Below are 19627 nucleotides of genomic sequence, written 5' to 3'. Positions count from 1 at the left end.
TAGGCGGTAGGTGCGTGATTAATAAATTGCTTCGGAATTTTAAGGTAAATGGTTGAAATTGGCGAGTTTTACGGCTTTCTGAGGGATATTTTATTAATCCTTACCCTATTATATTTGTAACATCAATCCAATTACGTAACATGGATTTAACTTAAAATTTCTCTGAGATCTGAGGCTTTATCCCCCAAAACCCCCCCTCGCTGCGCCACTGATTTATAGCACTCTTTGTGACACCTCTGTGACATCAAATACGGATACAGTGATATTACCAGCATCAAATGAAAAGGAAGTTAACCCCGTCAGTGTAATTGATTATTCTGGCGTTCCCCTTTAAATCGCATACCAAAGACCTAACCAGTGTGAGATGTAATGAAATCGTTCACTTTGAACGATTCTAGTGGAAAACGCAGATTAATTTCATTCGGTTAGTGCCCTTGAATCGTTCATTGTGAACGATTCATTCATGAATGACATAGCTCTACTTCTGCGTGCCATCAGACAGCTCTCGGCGGCTGGGTTGGACGGCTGGACCGTTCGGCAGATATCGGAGTTAAGCGGTACTTCGCTCGAAACTGTTGCACATATTGACTCGTTGTCGGATAAAGAGAGGTATTAAATCGTCTTTGTTTATATTAAGCTATGTATAACTGTGTAATATTTGTTTGTGCCACAATGGGATAGCAGCCTTTTCGTTTTCCTTGCTTCCTCGAACAAGGGCGTGCCTTTATTAAAACTAGACGTAGGCAAGCCGTGGTCTTTCAAGTTGGTGCACAGAAAAGGTTAAGGAAAACAAAATTTCAAGGAAATCATGACAGCGATGTATTATTTTTTAAATTATCTGCTCGAAAATAAAATATTTTTTATTATATTTACATTTTTTGTACTAATATCACTTTACTTAGCTTTAAATAAAATGTGTTCAAAACTGGCGTAAATTTACCTTTGCTTCTGGGGGGGGGGGAGCTTCCCCCCCTCCCCCACGCCCTGATGGGTACGCCCATGTCCTCGTAGGCTTCTAATGTATTTTATTTTTATGCTGTGCCTCTAGGAAAAATAATCTGTATCCTCATGTGCATTCTTTTTTTCAGAATCTGGTAATATATATGGGAAAAAAATATATTTGAAAGACATGTCAACTTCGCAGCAACCACCTGTAGGTCTTGTTGGATTTCACAATCCACCCCAAGGTAGCTCCTTGCAGCAACCACCTGTAGAACTTGTTGGATTTCACACTACGCCACAAGGTAGCTACTTAATTCATATTGTCAGTGTTTAGTAAATAATTTGGTAATAATAGTCTAGGATACCCCGCACTTTGGCTTGCAATTTTTTCAAACTGGATGGATTTACTTGAAAATTTGACAGCAAGTAGGGAGTAGACCAAGGATCAAAATCTATATCGTGCCGACGCGTCGGGCGCTTTTACCCAGGGGGTGGTTTCCACCCCATCTCGGGGGTGGAAATTTTGTATTAAATTTTGACCATAGAAATATATGAAAGAACAAATTGTAATAAGGAAATGTTCCTTGAATTTTTTTCGTGACAGTAATATTTTTTGATTCATTCGCGTCTGAAAGCTGCAGTTTTTCATCGAAAAAAATCAACATTTTTATTGGTTTTTCGCATATAACTTGAAAAATATGCATTTATCAAGAAAACTATAAATTATAAACTTTTAGCTGAGGAAACAACAAAGAAAATTCTTTCTGTAAGTTTCCTTGGCAACCAGTTCGAATCGAGACACGGCTTGTTAATGACTAGTTTTTGTTTGTAAAACGCCATATTTTAGATATTCGATGTCAAATAGCGGGAAAACTACGCATTTTTTCGTGAAAATTTTTAAAATATGTTTTCATCTATTTCACTACCTTTCTTAAGAAACATAAAAGAATTTTTTAGCATGAAATTTGAGAGAGTTATGTTAAAAATAAAGTCAGTCTTTACTTTTTTCTACGAAAATATCAGTGAAAACAGCAACCGAAATACCACCCTAACTAAAATTGATCGCATTCCTGTTGTTCTCTTTTTATACATGCTATCAATAAAACATCATATTTTCACCGATTTACAATCACTTGTTTTGAAAAAAGTTGTTTCTAATAGTGAAAAACAATTTCGTAAAAAATGTTCTTTTTTTCAAAATAACTCCGAAGATTATGGAGGTACGAAAACTTTCCGATTAACAAATTGTAGCTATTATAATTTCATACTTATATGGATGTGCTTAAAGGGTCTAACGGGTTAATATGGTGAAAAGTTCCCCCCGATATTTTGATAAATAAAAATTACACACTTAAAGTGCATCCAAAATTATGTATTTATCCAGAGTTTCAGGTCTCAACAATGGAAAACAACCCCAGAAAAAATTGAAACACGATTTTTAGTTTTTTAACCATATCTCCAGTTTTTATTTTTATAAAATCGTTTTCTTGATTTTAAATAATGTATACTATTATGGTCTACCATCCTGATTTTTTTTTCAAAATATTTTAACCAAAAACTAAACTTTCACATAAGTTTGAAATTTTCAAAATCAAATTAAAAATTTTAGGAAACAATAGACACTCCGAAAAAATATTTTATAACCCCTACCTTGAAGTATAATCCTAATTTTTTTCAGATTAGCTTTCAGTAATTATTGTTTATAACCAAACTGTTAAACTTTAGCCTTCCGCCGGGCGCAATGGATCTGACAGGCTAAGCGCAAGTGTTTTTTCACTTCTCCATGCCAATAGAACCCTTAGAACCCTTTATACTCATAGTAGCTGTTTATTTTGGCACGATATAGGTAGCCTTTCGCTTTTCGCATTTATGCCAACATATCAGTGGCGGATTATTGAGCAAAATTAAGCAAAATAATGGTAAAATAAAGCGAAATAAAAGCACTAGTGGATATATAATGTAGCAAAATAAAAAGCCCTAATCATATAGAATTCACATGCTAAAGTACATTACATACATACAATACTTAATTGCCTAGAGTGTAGATTAAATCGCACCTTGCTGGATCGGTCTGGGGCAGGATGACGGTGTGTATAGGGGTACATACATAGCAAATAAGATATAATTTTTGTGTTAGACTACACTACTAATGGTGCTAAGTTGAAAGGTACAGAGCCGTGATAAGAGTTAATTATGTTATTTTACATCTGTTCCTTTTAGGCACATTGCGCCTGAACTCAGCAATTCCAATATTGTGTCTGACCTGAGATTAAGTTAGTTTTCAAGCTTCGAGAAATAAAAAGTCTGCCGAAAATGATTTTTTTCATATCTCCTGACTCCAATTAACCATGAAGTTATCCACAGCATTTGAGCCAATTCCCTAATAATGCGAGTATATGACTGATTTTTCGGGGACAAGTTTTCGACGAGGCGAAGATGATCATTGTTGATGCCAGCAATAGGCATTCTCTGATGCTTCATTTTAATCGGTGAATGTAAAACAATACAGACGAGTCAGGTGCAACACAGAGAGAGAAAATTATTCGGAGAGAATTGCTAAATGAGAGGCTGGTTTCCATGAATGTTATAATTTCCATGAATGTTCCGATGCATATAAAAGGGCGTGTACATTGTAAAGGTTAGTCCAATTCAGTGGAAATAAGTGGGACATCCGAAGGATCTCGTCCGTTGACACCTGGTATTCGCTGAGATGGAAAAGGAACCAGAGACAACACATTCGGAAGGAGTATTGGTAGCATTTGAGCAATTATCGTGTTCCAAATGAACCAGGCCGCTCCCCTTAGCCACACGAAGTTGAGTTATAGAGGGTTCCATTTCCAACTTGAGGAATGCGAAGAATTATGATTTCCTATAGTAAATAACTGACATAGAGACTGTAATGCTAACGATAGTATAATGAAACTTTTATAGTAACAATATAAGTATTTGGAGAGTTTTTTCGATTGAAAACTTGCTCTTTTCTGTGAATGATTATGACTTGCTCTTTTCTATGAATTATATAATGGAGATATTGTTTAAAATTATTTTGCGATAAAGCTTACCTACTGCAATATATGAATTCTTTTTTAAGTTGCATACCCATTCTATTTCACGGTTTTTCACATATGGACCGTTTTTAACTTCGTCAGTAGAGTATAACATTAATGCCAATATATGTTCTAATGGACAATTATATCAACAAGGAGACAGAATATGGAAATAATGTGTTAGGCGTGGCATTCACTGCAAGGAAATAATCGGACTTGCTTAGTTGCTTGACACAGCTTAGTTTATGAAGGAATTTCTAAGGAAATTAATGACATGGTCTTGCCTAATGATATTTTGTGCGTAAATTCTATACTAGTGTGACTTAGACCGTTTTACTCGGGATGCATCATCGCGCAATCTTACTTTTGTACGAAGGCGCAGTCAAAATTGCGTCGAGTAAAGGAGTGAATTGCTACAACGCACGAGAGAATGCACTGCTGCTAGAGGGGAAAATAGCCCCTGCTCAAATTGCAGGCTCGGATTCTTGCAATTTCAACAAATTTTTTCAATGCTAACCTGCGGAATGATTTTCCCCGTGTATAAAGGCCTTTATGTATATTCGAAAAGACGATTCAATTATCACCGCTTCTACCATTTTCACGCATTAAATTGGAAATTACAGCTTAACAGTATGGTTATAAACAATAATTACGATTTATTTAAGTGTGATAGGCATTGTTTATACTAATATTTATTCTTAATCAATAATATTAGAAACTGATCAACAATCGTTGCTCTCAACAATGAAATCAAATATCCTCCTGGAATACATAGATGCAAATGGCAGAAAGCAGTTATTCGTCATTTTGCCCCTGTTTCACCAATTTTAAAAATCTGAAAAAAATTAGGATTATACTCCAAGGTAGGGGTAATAAAATATATTTTTCGGCGTGTCTATTGTTTCCTAAAATGTTTAATTTAATTTTGAAAATTTCAAACTTATGTTTAAGTTTAGTTTTCGGTTCAAATATATTGAAAAAAATCAGGATGGTAGACCATAATAATATACATAATTTAAAATCAAGAAAACGATTTTACAAAAATAAAAACTGGACATATGGTTAAAAAAATAAAAATCGTATTTCAATTTTTTCTGGGGTTATTTTCCATTGTTGAGGCCTGAAACTCTGAGTAAACACATAATTTTGAATGCACTTAAAGTGCATATTTTTTGTTTCTCAAAATATCGAGGGGCACTTTTCACCATGTTAACCTGCTAGACCCTTTCCTATATAATAAATATTTTGCGAAATATGGCCGTTTAAAGTCTCCATTTGCAAGCAAGCATTAGTTTATTTAAGCTCTTTAAACTCACCCCCTTTCAAAAATGAGGCATTAAAGGAATTTATTTTACATGGCCTATTAGCCCTTAAAACAAGCTATAAAATAATTTTCATATAAATTTTTTATCATCACCTAAGGAACTATGTTTAAAAAACCAATCAACTTTTTTTCGGAAAACTTCGAAAAGCACAATTTTGAGCATCATAATCCACATTACCAGTGTATAATTTGTGTGCTACACGTTCGGCACTGAGATAAACACTCAAATTTACACCAAATTAAACACCCATATCCATAATATGTCCATAAACAAATTTATTTTTGCATGTGCTTGCATAAGTTTTTCTTATGTCTGTGTATATAAATACTTAGTGTATTTTTGTGTAAATTAATTTTTTGGTGTAATTTTAGTTTTTTCCTATTCATAACTATGAAAGTAGTATGTAAGCATTGCAATGTTAAATGGGGTGGTTTTGAAGAGTTGAAAAGTTGCAAAATAAAATTAGTACCTATCTGAGGAAATATTCCTAAATTAAAACACTGTAATGAATAATTATTATTTGGGTAAATATTTTTTTGCATTAAGTCCCAGTAAGGGTTAAGTTTTAATGGTTGAAATATTCTGAAATTATGTTCCAAAGCATAAAACAATCATTATTCAACTAATCCAAACTAAATTTTACCTATATAAAACTTTAAATGTAGTTTTTTTTTACTTTTTGGCATTTAGGGGTAGTTTTCACCCTTAAAAAAATAAAAAGCCCCCATCGGCATAATATAGATTTTGAAGTAGAGGGTAGAATTAGTGTAATCCCAAATTTTTATGAAAATCGATTCAGTTTGAAAAAAAATTCAAGGTTTTGTACTTTTATGAGCTTCATGTCCTGGACTAATAATGCGGTTTCATCTCACGATGAATCAATATAATTACCTATTATTTATCATCATAATTACCTTTTTTGTAGCATCCAAGGATCTGTAAAAACTCGTAATGATGTGTGTAGCGAGTATCCGGGGCGCAGCTAGGAATTAAGGCTAGGGGGGGGGGGGGGAGTTTTAGGCACAACTAATACTGGGGTGTCTAGGGGCGTGGAATACCCGCCAGGGTAAGCGGGAGGTGCGGGGGCACTCCTTCGGAAATTTTTCAAGATAAATAGTTCAAAATGGTGAGTTTTGAGGCTTTCGAAGGGATATTTTATCAACACTTACACTTTTCTGTAAGTAATATTAATCCAATAAAATAAAACGAGCGTGCTGCGCCCGCTCCCAGCGGGCTTCCCCCGCTCTTTTCAATGCAGGTCCACAGAGGGATAGGCGCGTTTCTAATTTTAAATGTAGAAAAAAAAAGGCAGGGTCTTATGTACAAATTTAATTGGAATGTTCATGTACAAATTAAGGTCAGTGGACCTCTTTAAACACAACATTGGAAGCAATTACAATATCCTCTGTTAAACGCACATGATGACTCATACTTACGTATCAACAAGGAACTTGAATGTGGAATCAGCCGCATTTTGATAATAGTTATTTAAAGAATGCGATATATTGTTGCAAATGAACCAAATGTATCAGTTTGTGCGCCGTTAACGTCAGGAATATTTACATGTTTTTGTTTTTGTTTTTTTTTTGTTTTTTCTTTCATTATTTAAAAACCAATTTTAGGAAACAATAGCAATATTTAGGAAGTAAGATATGCCCTTGCATGTTCTCTGATAAATTCTGTGCATTTTGGTACCTCATTTGTAGAGTTTGGTTGCGTATAAGTTGAAAAAAAGGTATCTATACAGTAGAAATAATATAGAAGATGGATTAAACTTAAAAACGTTTCTGAGCTCTGGGGGGGGGTTTATCCTCCAAAACGCTTTCCTCCCCTCGGTCCGCCACTGGCAAGTATTATTGGTAGTATCTTCGAGTGTTGTAGGCGTTTTATAGTTTAGAGAGTTGGAGAGAGTGTAGCGTTCATGTGGGGATGGTAAATCATGGGGTGAGAGGTTCCGTTCACACTGTAATAACGAGTTCAAAACTTCAGAAAGGCACCGTGAAAATAGTGATATTACGGCAGAAAAATCTGATAAATTGTGCACTGAGAAACTTTAATTATCAGGAAATGCCAAAAAAAACTGTGCACAAAAGCTTCATTGGTATTATAGTAAATTGCCTTAGTATTAAGAACAAAGTTGTTGATTTCCACCATCTAATTCTAAAAACAGAAGCTGATGTAATAGTAGGAACTGAAACTTGGTTACCCGATGAAATTCATAACAGGGACATCTTCCAGAATTCATTTATGCACAGGAAGGACCGAATAGCGAGAGTAGGAGGAGAATTCATCGCAGTCATTGATGAGATGACAGGCAGAGCCGAGAATTTTACAGATAGTGAATTGGAAAGTGTTCGGTGCTCAATCAAGTTCTCAGCTAAGAGATTCATGGGCGTACCCAGCGAGGGGCAGGAGGGGGCAGCAGCCCCCCCTTGAAGCAAAAATCGCAAATGTCTTTAAGGAAAATAATATTTTTTCAAGCAAATAATTTTAAAAACTAATAAGAGCTGTTACAGGTTCCTTAAAAATGTTGGTTTCATTCACCTTTTCCATTCTTAAATCTTACCCATAACTTGAAAAACCATGTCTTCCCCCTCCCCCCCCCCCCCCTAGCTCCGCCTTGGCTACGCCCTTGAAGAGATTCTTTACCCCTCAACGCAGTCATGCGTTCCCGTACGCGCCCTTTAAATTTCGTATGACGCCATCATGCGTACCCAGTACGCTTCCTGACCGTCTGTATCTAATATTTTTTCTCAGTTAGATTTTGCATTTTAAATTAAAACTAGTTACTCTGCTTTTTGAAGAATTTTTTTCCAATAAAATATTTATAACGATTTTATACCTTCAGATTAAATAAAATGTTTCGATGAAATTCCGTTTTAAACCAGCGAGTTGACGAAGTTGGTCTCAAAAATCAACGCCTTCCTTCAACTGTACTAACTTGAAAACTGTCACCTAATCTGCTTATGAGACGTAAAGAAGGGTCAGCTACTTCAGCTTGAGATACGACATCTGCCTTATAAGCTCACTGCCTTCTCTCTGTCTTCTCCTTGAGTGTCATCACCTCGAGCTCGAAGTGTGTTTGGTCCGCCTCGTTAGCCCTAAGCGTCCTAAGCGAAGGGGCCATGTGCTTCGCTCTGCATTTATTTTTTTCTTCTTCTGTGGACAGTAATCAACGAAGATAAGATTCCTTCTAAACAGTCAGCGTATATCAGGACCCCTTCGAAATATTTTCTCGTCTCCTGCTGGAGCCTCAAAACTACGCGCTTCAGTCCACTAGAACTGCTTTGTGGTGTTCTCTCAGGCTATGTGTAGAAGTTTTCGTCGGGTGTACTTCCTGTGTGTGGTTATTTTCATTTTTAATTGGGGATCCTACGAAATGGGAACAGTATTGTAAGGCAAAAAAGAGACTCGGAAGTTCAGAGAGCAGTTAGTGCCAAGCATGGGAAAAGAAACGACGTGTGGTGTGAACAATGTGCAGTGGGCTTATGCTTGGATTGCTTCAAATCGTGTCACGCAAAGCAGAAATACTAAGGTAAAGTCATTTTAATATTTACAAATTGACGTTTTAAACAACAGAATATGAGTACCTATATGAAATTATTCGGTAGTAATAGAATTAATTCAAATAAATTGTCATGACGGGAAAATTTTGAAAATTTTAAGATGTTTTGAATTAGCTGATGAATACGGCTGTAAATTTCTAAGATTACCGCCATATTATTGAGAATTAAATACAATTGAGATAGTTTGGGCGCAAGTGAAACATCACGTAAGCATGAAGAATTCAACGTTCAAGAAGACTGAAAGCTTTGATACTATTACTTCGGAGAACTGGAAAAACTATGTTGAGCACGTCAAGAAAGTGGAAGAAGGCATGTGGCATGCAGACAATTTGCGGGATTATATAGAGGAGTTGATTGTTCGTGTGATATCGTCTTCATCATCTCAGTCGACACCGTCTTCAAACGAGGAGCCAGGGCCACAGCCGAGCGCATCCCGCTACATGGAGGGAGTGGAAAGTCTGTCGGACTCCTAAGCGAGAATGTAGGGAGGGACTATTACCATTTATTACATTTTTTGTGTTTCTGCTGATCAGGCAAGGAGTATTTATTGAGATTTGAAAGATTATTACTATTCATAATTTACCTGCGTCACAAATTGCATCATAACGCTGGCCAAACGATAGCCAATAAATTGAAGAAGAGAACTAAGCTTAAAAAACATTAGCACTAGCCCTAATAGGTGCGTGTGTAGGCAATGGGTTAAAATAATTGTATTAAAGGTTGTCAGTAATGTTCTTCACTTACCTCGTCCTAAAAGCTTGCTGGTTGAAAATAATTCTGGTGATAGTGAATTATTTTACTAAAATAGTTACGCATACATTTATTATCGTTTCGTTTTCATCGAGGTTATTGCGTTTTATCTCCTTACATGAGTCGATAATGTTTGGATCCACACTGATATGAGAGAAAATTTCAAATAGATTATGGATGGTTTTTCAAGTTGGACGTTCCATGGTTGATCTTTGGAATAAAGGAGAAGGGTGGTAATGAGAACCGGCCACTATTTATTCTTGACGGTCTATTCGATTTACCCTCGAGTTTTTTATTGATGCTCCCCGCAAAATTAAGGCACGTATGAATTCTTAGAAGCAAGGTATCAATAAGGTCATCTTTCTTACGGCAAACATCTTACAGCTTACGTCAGTGGAAATAGACGTTTCCCTTACAGTAAATTTTCATGATAACATTAAAAACCCAATTATCCGTCTGATATAACCGTCGTTCTGTTATACAACATCGTCTTTCATGTAATACTAGCCAGAGCCAAAAAATATTAAATAATATGGAAGGAATAGAAATTTTGTCGCATTCATAAGTGGCGATAAATTTTATTATCCTTCACTTTATTGTTATTTTTTACTTCACAGATTATTCGTTATTCAACTTGTGCATTGAATATTTTCATACATAGAATAACAAAAGACTTTTCCTTCCATATTGCAGCAAAGGTATTTTAGTTCACGCAAAAATTTCTTAATTTACGCCGTCTTTCGTGCGATCCCAAACTCCTTTTTGAACTTCACCATTTTGGCGCTCTATTATGTGTGGTTGCATACGATGTCAGGATTCCTGCCGGCGGAGCGGAAGCTTGGCAACACTGTTCTCCACAAGGCCCGTACTGTCAATTAAATGTGGAACGCTCTATAGACACGTCTTAATTCACCAGGCGGTTGTGATGGTTCACATTGGCTGGCTGGCGCCGGCGAGGAGATCACGTGACTGCCAGCGGAGGATAGGCAGCGCTAAACACTATAATTTGTTCACTTTATGTCTGCGGGTGAGCTTTCGTGAGACCCCGGACACTCTCGAAAGGTTTCGCTGATAGGGGAGGGTTATTACCGAGAGAGAGAGAGAGAGGAGGAGCGAACATAACGTTGCCAAATGTACGTGGCCGCCCTACTTTGTCACTTAAAACGTGTGAGTCACTATTTCCTAAACGAATAAAAGAATACCAGAGACCATCCTATTTTATAATAAAAACAAAGCGGGAGTAAATATGATGCATAGCATATATAAATTTATTTACACGTCTCAAAATCCAACAGCCATAGCTCCACGGGCACAAAAAAGAAAAAGGTGCCAAATACCATCAAATTGAATCATTGCACCAATTTCCTTTCCATTTTCCAAATTCCTTTTCATGTGCAAATGGCTGGTGTCCTAACACCCCCTGCCACACGCTTTTAAGCGGCTTGCGAGTTAGTGTGTAGATTATGATGCAGATGAATAAATCGTCCAAATGACGCATTCAGCTCAATAAAATATATTGTGGAAATTGCACTGGAAAAATACTGTCTGTCTGAGATTTACAACAAAGTAATGAGTTTAAAAAATTTTAATGCAAATTTTGTAAACCCAGTACGCCTATTGCTTAAACATGTAACACAACTTTTGCATTGAATGAATCTATTTTCATTATTTGATTTGCAATCGACTACTACATACGGTTTAATTCATGATTCTTTAAAATAATTGTTATTAACTTTTGACGATGGAAATAACATTTAATAATGTTAAATAGTGTTTTTAATGAACTGATTCAACAATTAATACGATTAAACTGAATATTGGATGAAAATTAGGCATTTTAATCCAAAATACATTTTAGGGGTCAAATGACCCCTAACTGTCCTTCTAGGTAGCGTGAAACTCCCGTCCTCCTAGTGTTAATAATGTGGCTTAAAATGTTTTGTGTAGCAATGTGAAAACAATAAAGTTTTCTTCTATACTATGCTAAAAATTGAACATCTTAATTGCTTAATGAAAAGTAATTAAAACTGTAATTAGAATCAAAATTTTCACTACATCGGATCCTTAAAATGTTCATTTTTATTATGATATGCTTTGAATATAAGCTATTTTAAAGAAACTGTATGCGACTGCAGCAAAATACTTCCGTCAATTTTATCAGAAAATGGCAAAAAGTTGAAATAATTTTATATTATCTTGAGAGACCTCTCCTGCCCCAAAAGTTCGATTTTTATTTTATAACTATAAAATATAATCATTTTTTTCCGTATTAAAAGTGAAAATAATCAATCATTTTTCAATAAAAGCTTGATTAACATTTGATATGTTTATACACTCAGTTCAAGATGCATCTTATTTACTGATGATTTCTTTCTTTTAATATCCATTAGGTCAGCAACAGTTTTATCCTCCAGATACTGCAGGCAATCCTTCAAAGCCATGGGGGTATCCCCCACAACCAGGAACATACCCTTCACAACCAGGAACGTACCCTTCACAGCCAGGAGTGAATCCACCTCCATACCCTGGAGCTGTTGCTGTGGATATGACGGGTGGTACAGATAAACCATATAATGCAGTGTATGCAGATCCAGATAAGAGTTTGCTTTGCACTGAAAACTTTGCTTTCAGTTCAACAACTATTCGACATGCATTTATCAGGTTGGTGCTTTAACTTATACGAATTCCGTGTTATAGCCTATGTAGATGGGTCATTCCATCCAAATTTTACCAGAAAATTGGCTTAATTGACCGAAACGAAAAATTTTCATATAAAAGAAAGCGTAATTTGTAATTTTTTAAAAAGTTTTGATTTCTATCGCGGGGCGATTTCATGAAAAAAGAGTCTAAACATGAGGGAGTTATGTCCATAGTGCTCCGACTCTTTTTCATGAAATCACAGAATATATAAATAAAAAATATAATTATAAATTACGCTTATCTTTAAGTGATGATTTTTCAGAGTGGAGTGCGATTCGTAACTCACTTTAACAAACGTGGTCTACCAGACGCCGGCTATTGTATGGCGGACAGAGAGTAAGCAGATTAAGTGCATTAATCTCTTACCCTCCTTCCGCATTTGGACAGACTATTAAGATGGACAGAGTCGATATATTTTCGAATCCAGATCCAGATCGTACTCTTGATTCCAGGAGTTGGTTCTTTGGATATTTTTGGACCCAAATGCATTTTTAATTGCCTGCTAAATAACATGATAATCATTCAAGTTCCTTCTGGGTCCATTAAGTCAAAGGAATCCTATTTTAGTCTTCATACTCATTTTAATATTTTTAGTGATGAAAATCATTTTAAAAAGTTTACAAGTTTTTTTTTTAAACACTAAAATCTTTACACACTCAGGATCTAAACTGTTACGCTTTTGTTTGGAAATGAAAATGGGTCTTCAGATATGCCCTGCTCGCACATGGCATACATTGGTTCATCTCAATCTCCAGTGGCGTAGCCAGGAATTTCAGGAAACCAGGGAAAAACCAGGGAAAATTTTTTTTAAAACGGAGTACTAAATAATGGGGTTTAAACTACTTTTAACACTATCCATAATCGAAAAACTTCATTTGTTAGAGAAATATTTTGAAAATTCATAATTTTTCAATATTTTGTTTTCTTTTACGAAGGAAAATAATTGTTTTTATATTTTGGGGGGGTGTCCGGAACCCCCCTGGCTATGTCACCGTCTATCTCAATAAAACTCATCAGTATATCATTAAATTAAATTGAATTGCAACTGCACAATCTGCAACACAATTAACAATGATTTGAACAAAATTGACGTCACGTTCGGATAGGTGCAGGAACCAAGGAGGTTGTAAATACCTGGGGGGGGTGTCACCACCGGTTTCGAGCGTGGAGCGAAGTGTGGCTGTAAAGGAGGTGCTTGGGTAGGACTAGTGATGAGCGGAACTGTGATTCTCCAATCACTTTGTTACCTGTGACTGCTACTCATCAGTAACGGTGATTCGTAACTATGATTGCAATTGTTTGGACCTTAGGGTTGGGGTGAGTGGGGGTCGATGATGGATCTATGAGTGGAGGACTGGGTTTGGGGCCTTCGGTGGGGTCGGGGGTGGCGGCCCTAGGGTGACATGATTTAGTGCGAGGGCTGCACCCTCAGAGACAGAGACAAGGGCAGTGTTCGGCGTGACATCAACCGAGAACCATCTATCCTGTGATGTGAACCTTTTCCAATTGTTAATACAGTCCACTAAGTATCTTTACGCGTTTTTCATTTCATTAAAGTTACCACCCTTGGACAAGTCGGTTTGAAGACGCGTACTAGTATCGAACATTTTTTGGTCCTTCGGGCCGGATAGATGTGATCGGTTTGTGCATAATATCAGTGTTATGTGCATTAGTGTTGTATCGTTAATCCACGCGTCGAATACTCCAGTGAACGTTGCTTCCAGAACAGTCCCGAGTTCGATTCTGATGACAGTACAGTGGTGATACCGGGAGATCCCTTCAACAGTGCACGTTCATAAGGGATAATTCTGGCGTCATTGCTTCCGTCAACATATCACGGCGGGCGGCAAGCGTCGAGAATAGCCTCTCACCAGGGGATGCACCCTACTAGTGATGGGTCGGTCGTGAACGATCGAATCATGTGACCAGGGTCATCTCCGAGATTGATCGGTGAACGGGATCATTCAGATGACCGAGAGGGTCATTGGGTGCATTCAGGGGGAGTGATCGCTCCCTGATCAGTGAGCGGACTGTGACGTCAGCGCTCACTGAGCGATCACATCCCTCCCTGGATGGTGAATGCTCAGTGAGCGCTTTGGTGGGGAACTTGAAATGCAAAACATTCAATATGGCGCCCAGCGCTTGTGTTTACTTTCGTGTAGCGGCTGCGAAATATCCTTTAATTCCTGTGATAAGTTCATACCTTGTGACTCTGTCCCGAATATATATCACTCTTAATGTACGGGCCTTAAGGATTTATCGCTAACAGTTCTTTGCGAGTCGCGTGATATTTATTGGAAATGCCTTTTGTGTCAATCGTCCAAATATTTCGTTGGGAATCTGGCGCCTGACATTGAAGTCTTGAAAAAAGAGGTCTTTGCACTAAAATGGACGTCTTTCCCATGTTTAGAAAGCAATAGTTTCACATTTGCTAATTCCGTGAAATCCTCTTCGTCTTATAGTTTCTTGAATGAGATTTAATAATTGATCAAGGACAGCAGTAGACGTTATTATCACAACAAACTGTTTGTGAACATCGGGTGACTAATGATGAAGTTATATCTCAGCATTACGGGACGTAGTGTGGCGGATGTTTTGAGGAAGTGCTGGTAAACCGGTCAAATTAAAAAAATGCTGGTGTTATCGTACTAACCAAATCTGACATTACTTTTGAAGTGAGCTATGTGCCACATGAGCTTCTAATTGAGGAATGGACTTTGAATGTGCTCGGGTTAATGTTCATGTTCCTGCTGATGACAAACAAATTCTTGTTATATCTTCTTGTCGTTCGCCAGCGAGTAGTTTTAAGGGTTTTTAAAATCGCTGAACAACTTGCTTGATGCCAACTTTTTATTGACATAATAGATTTAGCCTCTAACATTCAACATTTCTAGTTCTGTCTACTTTATGTATGCCACTCACTTTGTCAAAGGTCACATGAAAGGTTGTACTCTTAACCCTGATATCACTGTAATATATGTTTCTCTACCAGAAGACCAATATTTATAAAGGTACCTTGGTATTTATAAAGGTAAAGGACGCAAATTTGACCGTGGGACATCGGCTTTATGTACGATCATTCTCGCGTGTGTTATAGAAATTCACCGCTTTACACGATGCAATTTTGATTTTAACTTCATACATACTTCAGCTATTGCGCAATGACGTCCCCCGTGTAAAACGGCCTGAAGGCAATGTTGAAGCCATGGTCCTTAATTACTTAGTTAACCCGGGAGAAAAATTACTCACGCCTTATTTTTTGACTAAGCGGACAAGTAATACCCCGCGATTTACGTATATAGATATATTTCAATTTATCTGAAGCGTATTAAATATAAATAAAGAATTAAAAACACATTTCAACTCGAAAATCCATTTTTCAGCGAAGGCTACATCTGAACTTTACCTGGCTTACGACAAAATTCCACCGCAGAATAATATTTTGGCCACCTAATTTAGTAAATAAATACGTAACAAAAGGCCTTCTGCCAATCGCATTTAATATGCCTACATTACGTATAAGTCATCCAGCGTTCGATACGTTACAATGTATAATTAATACGGCTGCTCGACTCGACAGTTCTTCGGCACTATTTTGAACTCGCGCCGCCGCTCACTGGCCGGTGAGCGAGGTGATCATACTCGGAGTACGCTCACAAATATGGCGGCCGCTCACTAGTGATCGGATGGTGAGCGGTCGCATCCAGGGGGAGAGCGGTGGTTCGCTCACCTTCCGCTCAGTGAGCGGAGCTCCCCCTGGATGCACCCATTTCCTCCCGTCCTTCGGTCGTTCGTGACCGTGGACCGCCGTGGACGTTCTCCATCAGTCGCGATCGTCGGTCATTCATGATTGTTCTAGACACAGGTCATTCATGATTGTTCTAGACACAGGTCATTCATGATTGTTCTAGACGCAGGTCATTCGTGATCGTGGTCGTTCTCCGTCAATCGCAGGCCATTAGGTCATTCGTGATTGCTCATTGCATAGGTCATTCTCAAGCACAGTCCAATCGCTATCATTCTTCGAAGATGTCGCGGTTGATGATCGTCACTCGCGACCTGAATTGACCGTTTTTGACTGCTCTTTCACTCGTGGTGATGAATGGCATGGTATTGCAATCACTTTTAGGGGCAATGTTCGTAATAATTGTAAAGTTTTCTATATTCGACATTTCAGGGTACCTATGGCCTTCATATCTCAGGTGATATGCCGAAAATCTTGAGACAGCCCAGTTTTCTCTCATGCCTCTCAATCAGTTCCATTATTTATATTAACTTTCCATAATAAAATATTGATCACTAACCCTATGCCCCACGAATGATTGGAAATTATCGTTGATTCTGTATCTTGAAAAACAATAAAAGGAGTGTAATAAACAACATTTAAGGAACATTCTGCATTTGTAAATGTTTAAGAAGTAATTAAAATAAGAATGAACTAGTTTCTGGTTTTATCAAATGAAAAACTTTATAGATTAATAATAATAACAACTCATCTCTCGTTTAACAAGCTACATAGATATTGCCCTTAAGAAGAAAGCGATAAGCGGGTCATGATTGACAACAGAGTAGTGATTGTCCCCTCGGTCGTGATTGTCTACGCGGTCGTGATTGTCTATGCGGTCGTGATTGCCTACTCGGTCGTGATTGCCGTCCATTTTCCACATTCATGACCTCCCGTTCATGACAGAGTCACTCAAATGAATGGTCACCGTGATTGGGATCACGAGAATGACCGACTAAGTCCATCACTACACCCTATTCCGCGCTAGCATCTACGACGCATTTTTCTGGACCATCGGGGGACAAAGGGGAGGACTTCGGCGGGAGCACAGCTGACGCAGATAAGGTCGTCGGAAGCCTCTCACGCCGCAAGGAGCTCATCGCAACGTCACAGTCACTGCACGGCGAGCTAGCCAACTAAGATAAGTATTGCTTCGGTCTGGTTTATTTCTCCTTTCTTGCATTGTATTTATCCCTAAATTACCTACCCATACCTTTATCATGCCATCCAAAGGCGTGCTTATTAGAAAAAGGGATTTAGCAAAGAAAAAATTAACACGAGCGAAAACTTTCCTCGATAATTTCGTAGAAGAATCGGATAACACTCAAGTTCAAGTACGATTGGATAAAATGCCTAGCATATGGCAAGAATATGACGAAGTTCAGTTACAACTTGAATTAGAAGAGGAAGGAGAGGTCCACGAAGCGGACAGAGAGGAATTTGAAAACACCTACTATGCAGTGGTAGGAAAAATGACAAGCATCATAGAAAAGGATCAACAAACGCAGTCTTCACACTCACAAGAGTCGCTCTCCAGGCAAAGCAGTGGTCAAGATAACCAACGGGCATTAAAACTCCCAACCATCACATTACCCAGTTTTAGTGGAAAGGTAATAGAATTCAAACATTTTTATGATACTTTCAATAGTTTGGTCATCGAAAACAATTCGGTGGATGATATCCAACGGTATCATTATTTGCTGTCAGCGCTCACTGGAGAAGCGCGTCAATTGATTGAAAATTTGCCCATTACGTCAGAGAACTTCAAGGTCGCATGGGAAATAATTTGCAAACGTTACTACAATCTGAAACTTATAGCAACCGCACACATGAAGGCATTATTTTCATTGCCATCGATGAAGCGGGAGTCTGTTAATGAATTAAGAATGGTGCTTAATCAGCTAGTTAGCAACTACAATGCGATCGAGGCATTAAAGCTTGACACGCCATTGCATGAAGTGCTGCTATCTCAACTTCTGCTCGAGAAGATTGACGAACAGACTTGCAAGGAATGGGAGGTGAAGGCTAACAACCAACAGTTCCCAAGATTGAATGAACTAATTGAGTTTTTAGAAGCTAAGTGTCAGGCATTGGAGGTAGTCAAATCCAATCAAACACAAAAGGAAAAATCAATCACCAGCAAACAACGTGAAACATGCATTCGATTCCAATCTACTAGCCATAGTTATGTCACAACAAATCATGAGTGTCCAGTTTGCCAATGTGATCATGCAATTTATAAATGTCCAACATTTACCCAGCAAAGTGTTTCGCAGAGGAAGGAACTTGTAAAGAAAAAGGGCCTTTGCTTCAACTGTTTGCACCCAAATCACCGCATCAAAGAGTGTAGAGCAGGAAGGTGTCATATTTGCAAGCAGAAACACCACACTCTACTTCACATTGAATTCAAGAAGAATCTCTATTCGCGTGAGAAACAGTGTGGCAGTTCTCAGCAGGCTGCACAGTCAGAAGTGAACGCTCCCGGAGACAACGTCTCTCCCTCCAACAATGCGATGACATACTGTTCCGTGAAAGGCAAACCACATTCTCAGGTTTTGCTTTCTACTGCATTAGTGCAGATACAAGGTAGTGACGGAAGGTTACACGAATGCAGAGCATTACTAGATTCTTGTTCACAAGCTCACTTCGTCACTGAGGCACTAGCTCAACGTCTTAAACTGAAGAAGGTGCGCAGCTTTGTGCCAATACAAGGAATTAATAGTACCAAATCAACCATCAAGTATAGTACTACCGTGCAAATGCACTCACGGGTCAGTAACTACCACGCTCAGCTTGAATGTTTAGTACTTCCTAGTATATCAGGGCACATTCCAGCGTCGTTTGTCGCAACTCAAGACTGGAACATTCCAAGAGAACTTACCTTAGCAGATCCTAAGTTCAAAACTCCAGGACCAATTGATATGCTGATTGGGGCAGAAGTGTTCTTCAGTGTTCTCAAACAAGGTAAACAAGAGAGACCTGGACCTTATCCGATTTTGCAGGACACAGAATTCGGCTGGATCTTAGGTGGAAGGTTTGAAACACCTGACGATAGGTGTGCAGAGCATCAACCATTGGAAACATTCATAGTGAGAGAGTACAGCAATCTAGAAGAGCAGCTGCGACGATTTTGGGAATTAGAAGACATGAGCCAGAAGCCTTCAACAGTCGAGGAAAGGGAATGCGAAGATCACTTTGTCAAAAATACAAGGAGAGACCATACAGGTCGATTCATTGTACGACTTCCGTTCCGAAAGAACCCCACAGAACTAGGAGACTCTCTAGAGGCAGCCAAGTCAAGGCTGCAGCAACTTGAAAGGCGATTCAAAGGGGACTCGAACATAAAAAGGGAATATATTGGATTTATGGATGAGTATGAAAGATTAGGTCATATGAAACTCGTCACAAAGCCATCAAAGTCACATTTAACATGTTATTTACCTCATCATCCAGTAGTGAAGCAATTTAGTTCTACAACTAAGACTATAGGGTTGTATTTGATGCGTCAGCAAG

The 19627-nt window shown here is 38.1% G+C and overlaps 1 protein-coding gene across 1 annotated transcript in view; it reads left to right on the top strand.

The window, feature by feature from the left end:
* The first annotated feature begins 1129 nt into the window (after positions 1-1129).
* The window catches only part of LOC124158229 (protein lifeguard 2-like), a 40172-nt gene continuing 21674 nt past the window's right edge, over positions 1130-19627 (top strand). The window contains exons 1-2 of the mRNA XM_046533417.1: positions 1130-1244; positions 12021-12291. Of these exons, the coding sequence (XP_046389373.1) occupies positions 1130-1244; positions 12021-12291 (386 nt within the window). The remainder of the gene's footprint in view (positions 1245-12020; positions 12292-19627) is intronic.

This window comes from Ischnura elegans, chromosome 4 (genome assembly GCF_921293095.1).
Source record: "Ischnura elegans chromosome 4, ioIscEleg1.1, whole genome shotgun sequence".
Taxonomy (NCBI): domain Eukaryota; kingdom Metazoa; phylum Arthropoda; class Insecta; order Odonata; family Coenagrionidae; genus Ischnura; species Ischnura elegans.
The sequence above is the reverse complement of the archived record's forward strand: the minus strand, read 5'-3'. Positions and strand labels throughout refer to the sequence as shown.